The sequence below is a fragment of the Vicia villosa genome, unplaced genomic scaffold, assembly GCF_029867415.1.
Source record: "Vicia villosa cultivar HV-30 ecotype Madison, WI unplaced genomic scaffold, Vvil1.0 ctg.001440F_1_1, whole genome shotgun sequence".
In the NCBI taxonomy this organism is placed as follows: domain Eukaryota; kingdom Viridiplantae; phylum Streptophyta; class Magnoliopsida; order Fabales; family Fabaceae; genus Vicia; species Vicia villosa.
Window position 1 is genome coordinate 66,375 of NW_026705619.1, and position 4,603 is coordinate 70,977.

The 4,603-nt window shown below is 35.3% G+C and overlaps 1 protein-coding gene across 1 annotated transcript; it reads left to right on the forward strand.

The window, feature by feature from the left end:
- The first annotated feature begins 2,314 nt into the window (after positions 1-2,314).
- On the forward strand, positions 2,315-2,879 carry LOC131635173 (uncharacterized). The gene is made up of 2 exons (XM_058905772.1): positions 2,315-2,390; positions 2,512-2,879. The coding sequence occupies exons 1-2, from the start codon at positions 2,315-2,317 to the stop codon at positions 2,877-2,879; spliced, it is 444 nt and encodes a 147-aa protein (XP_058761755.1).
- Positions 2,880-4,603: the final 1,724 nt, after the last annotated feature.

The following is a 4,603-nucleotide window of genomic DNA, read 5'->3' on the forward strand; positions in this document are numbered from 1 at the left end:
TACTAGTCTCTCATCATTGCCAAGCTGCAAATCCTAATTTGGGTGAGAGAGGTTATTTGTTATTCTTGTAAACTTGTAATCTTGTTGTAAGAGAAAGTGAAAGAATAGCAGTTATAACCAATTCTTGTGTTCTTATTCTCTTCCCTAATTCCCTATTATACTTTGTTATTGGTATCGTTTTTCACAACATTACAAGATGCTCAAAAAACTAATACAACATAATTTTTCATATAATTATTTTTTAAACCAATTTAAAAAGTCATATGTTCAGTTAGGGTTTGGTGAAATAAACAATCCACATTAGATATAATAAACTCAATTGTGTTTTACTCGTCGGTTAAATGACAAAACCGAAGGAAAAGGTCTTTCGCTATTTAAAAATTCCAAAAAAAAATTGTTAGGGATCAAACTCATGACCATTACACCTTACTCGTCGGTGGAATTCCAATCGAGGGATAATATGGCGCACTTTTTATGACTATATTTGTTTCCTTGCATCTGAATCATTTGTTTCCTTGCATTTGAATCATATGTAACACCTCATATCAAATGGAGGTTAAATGTAATATTTATAGTAGTGATTGGTTGTCAGTGGTTAAGGATATATACCAAAGAATATGTGAAGAGATTTGATGAATTCCAACGGATGGAGACATTCATAACTCCCTCTCCCTAATTAGAGTTATGTGTATTAACGTTACCTTGGCCTTTTCTCGCAGTGGGGTATGGACATTCTTTATCATTTCCCCTAGTATAGTGCAACTTAAATTTCTGATTATGGTAGTGGATTAATTAACTAAGCGGATTTAAGCACAAGCCTTGAAAAAGATCACCACTGCCAACATTTTGGAATTTTTCAAGAGGAACATCTTGGCCAGGTATGGGATCCCACATGTCCTCTAAGTGCACCAAATTACACCTCATTCAACGATAGTTGAAACAGCCTTTCGACAGACCTACAGAACTGAAGTAGTCATCCTAGTTGAAGTAGAAGAACTTAGTTGGAGAACAACTCACCCCTTGTTAGAAAAGGATAATGTCGAAGCAATCAGGAGGAGTTAGACTTCTTAGAAGAAAGAATGACATCCATCACCCTCAAGAGCGTCGTCATCCGCCAAGCGGCAACATCCAAATACAACAAGCAAGTCTGGCCTCAATAATTTAAATTCATGGATCTTGTGTTAATAAGATGGGCCGACGTTGGAGGAAAGAACGCTGGAGACGGGAAGCTCGCACGCAATTGTGAAGGTTCGTATGTGATCAAGACCAACACATGCATGAAGTGGATCCTACAATCTAGAGACTTTGACCGGAGAATCCCTCCTAAAGACGTGGAACACTGCAAAACTCAAACGATGTTTTAGCTAAGTATTCCGAAGTTTACCTAAAGATTTAATGGTTGATTATCTTCCTATGTAATATTTTGATATGAATAATATTATGCTCTTTGTTGATATTGTGTCAATCTCTATTAAAGAAGGCAGGGTATGAGGTGAATATATGGCACACTAAGCCACAAATGGCACACACCCCTCTTGATAGCTAGTCACTCCAGTGCATAGGCGGTAAAGTCCATGATATGTCGTTCTCAAACCGAGCTCAAACATAGGAGCACATGGGATCCGACCTTTGACTGAGCATTATCCTAGTAACGTCAAAGCTTACTACTGGTCCCAACAATGGGACAGGCAATGATGAAACAAACTCTTAAAGGCTAAAACGATGAAGAAGATCGTATGCGAATAAACGATGAAACAAAGTCGTGGGCAAATAAATAAACAACGAAACAAAATCATAGGCGGTCAAAATGATAAGTGAAGAAAGCAATATAAAACATCAAACAAGTAAAGTAAATAAAATATCAAGAAATGGAAATTTTGTTCAAGGAAACACCATTACAAAGCCTCCATAGCATTAAAGGCACAAAGACTCGATCAAGAAAATACAAAACTCGTTCTTCATTCTCCTCATTATCAGCAACATGCCAAAGTTTTATATCATACATAAGCTAAAATATATTTAAAAAAAAAAAAAAAAGAAGTAAACGTTTAATGTGTAATGTAATCAAAGATCTTAACACTGTATGTTAAGTAAGAAAAGGGATCTTCCATGTGTTAAGCAAGTTATGAATTTTCCCCACGGACCATAAAATAAGGCATCGGTGGACAGCTATTCTGATTCAGATTCAAATTATTCAAATTATATAAATGCACCAACCATCGACCTTCATAAACGAACATTCATCCAAGCACAAATTTGTTAGCAACAAAAATCCCAACCAGTTTTAGTCACTAGCTATCTTTTCCTTTAAGCCATGGCTTCTAAATTTATCTTAAGGAATTTGGTTATAGTCTCCCTTGTCATGTCTCTAACCCTAACATGCACTCTGGGTAAGTCTCCAAATTATTTTTAATACTGGATTATATAGTATAGATACTTCTAATCCAATACGTGTTTGGTGGTATGATTCTTAACTAATGAACTAATATGGTAGTCGAGAAACCAATACAGGAGGAATAGAATGTGAGAATTTAAGCTCAGAAACATGTTCATTTGCTGTTTCATCTAGCAGCAAAAGGTGTGTCCTCGAGAAACATGGGAAAAGATCAGAAGAAGAAGCATACACATGCGAAACATCAAATATTAAAGCTGATAAACTAAAAGATCACATTGAAAACGACCAATGCATAAAAGCTTGTAATTTAGACAGAAAATCGCTTGGGATTTCATTAGACGCGCTTCTTGAATCTCGTTTTATAGAGAAGTTATGTTCTCCACAGTGTTACAAGTGTTGTCCTAATATTGTTGATCTTTACTTCAACCTAGCAGCTAGTGTAGGGGTGTTTCTTCCTAAGTTTTGTGATATGAATGATGTTTGAGTGTTTACAGAATAAAAGTTCTAGCTCAATACAAGTGTTAATATTTTAATACAAAGTGTATAGAATGAATTCTTCTTGTGAATTTGAAATATTTCTTGATTTCTCTTTTTTATACTTCCAAAAATAACTTTATGAATGGATGTTGTTCGATCAAATGTTTTGTAATGGAGAGTTTGAATATATAGAGACTTAATTGAACCGTTGTAAGTAATCGTCCTAGAGATTAGGGCCGTTGTAGGAACTGTACTAGGTGATACAAAATCTAAACACAATTTGAACTATGAGTGATTTGGAAAGGAAAACATCATAAGATAAGGCTCGAGAAGATAGAAACTTGGTCATGAGATGATATCAATTGTGTCTTGTATCAGCGGATAAAGATGAGTTGGCTTTTTTTAGTGTTGACCGTTATTATTCCATATAATGATGTGTCAGATCCATTTGGTGAAAACCATGGTGTTGGAAGGGCTAGGTTTCAGTAACTTTGTGTTATCATAACTTTGTTTTAAGAGAAAAACTCAGAGCTTGTTTCAACGCATTCTACCAGCCACTTGGTACAAACATGAGAACAAAATTAGACGTATATATTCTTCAAAACCACTTTGTTTTAACAATTTTTTTTACAATGACAAATATATTTATTTTGAAGAATAATTATTAAATATTTAAGATATAAAATATCATAGGATTAAAAACTATCAAAGGTTTGACTTGATAATGATATTTTAACTTATATGTTATGTTTGAATTAGAAAAGGATGCATTTGAAGATATTTTAACTTATATGTTATGTTTGAATTAGAAAAGGATGCACTTGAAGAACTATGGTCTGGAAACAGTTATGTTGATCTTCATTATAAGTCAGTTTAAGATGAGTATGGTGAAAAGTGGAAATCAGATAGTGTACCTTATTTGGGATAGGAACCAACTTTTATATCTTGGGTCAAGTGGAATGGATTTGAGGGGAATCTGGCCTTTTATATCTGGGCATTAGGCCAGCCTATAACAGTTTCCCCCGAGGCTTTGTCGGGAATTGAGTGGGTCGGGGAAGGTTTTAGTGATTTGGCCAGCCTATGGGACATTGTCCAATGTGAGTTAGAGCTTAAACGTTTGGAGTCTATTGAAAGATTAGTGGGGAACACGCGCATTAAATGTGGTTTTATCATTGGAATGATTCATATCCTTCATCTGACACATGTGGTAATGTGACAACTTAGGACTTGGAGAGGTTTACACTTCACTTGATTGCACTCGAGTTTGCACGCTTTCCCTAATGAAGAATCTAGTCGTTGATTTCATAACCCTTTTCTAACGGATATGGATCGTTCATCTTCCTTCGTCTACAAGTAGGGAGTGTTGAGCGTTTTGGGAATTTGTTGCAACCCTTGGCATTTTAGCTTATTCACATCCAATGTCTTAGTGAACATTTTCGCTTCTTCTCACCTAAGAGTGTTCATCATAACAGATGCAGCTTCTTTAATCAAAATCCCTGCTCCTTCATTCTTTTTACTTAATCAATCTCCTCCTTTAAGTATCTTCCTGACTTAAGTGTTTTCTTCTGGATTTCCTGTTTTTTAATAAGGATGAGTGATAGTATAGTTAACTTAGCGAGTGATTCCAAGTTTGAAACTTCTTTTGCCTCGACAATGGGGACATCCCCTGACTCTCATCTCCCTCTCCTTAATCATAATCACCTAGAACTAAAAGTCATACCTTTATTTGAT

Excerpts from the sequence above, each read along its gene's own strand:
- LOC131635173 (XM_058905772.1), top strand. The coding sequence starts at position 2,315 with ATGGCTTCTAAATTTATCTTAAGGAATTTGGTTATAGTCTCCCTTGTC. Across the intron at positions 2,391-2,511 it reads AACCCTAACATGCACTCTGG|GAGGAATAGAATGTGAGAAT; the intron begins GTAAGTCTCCAA and ends AAACCAATACAG.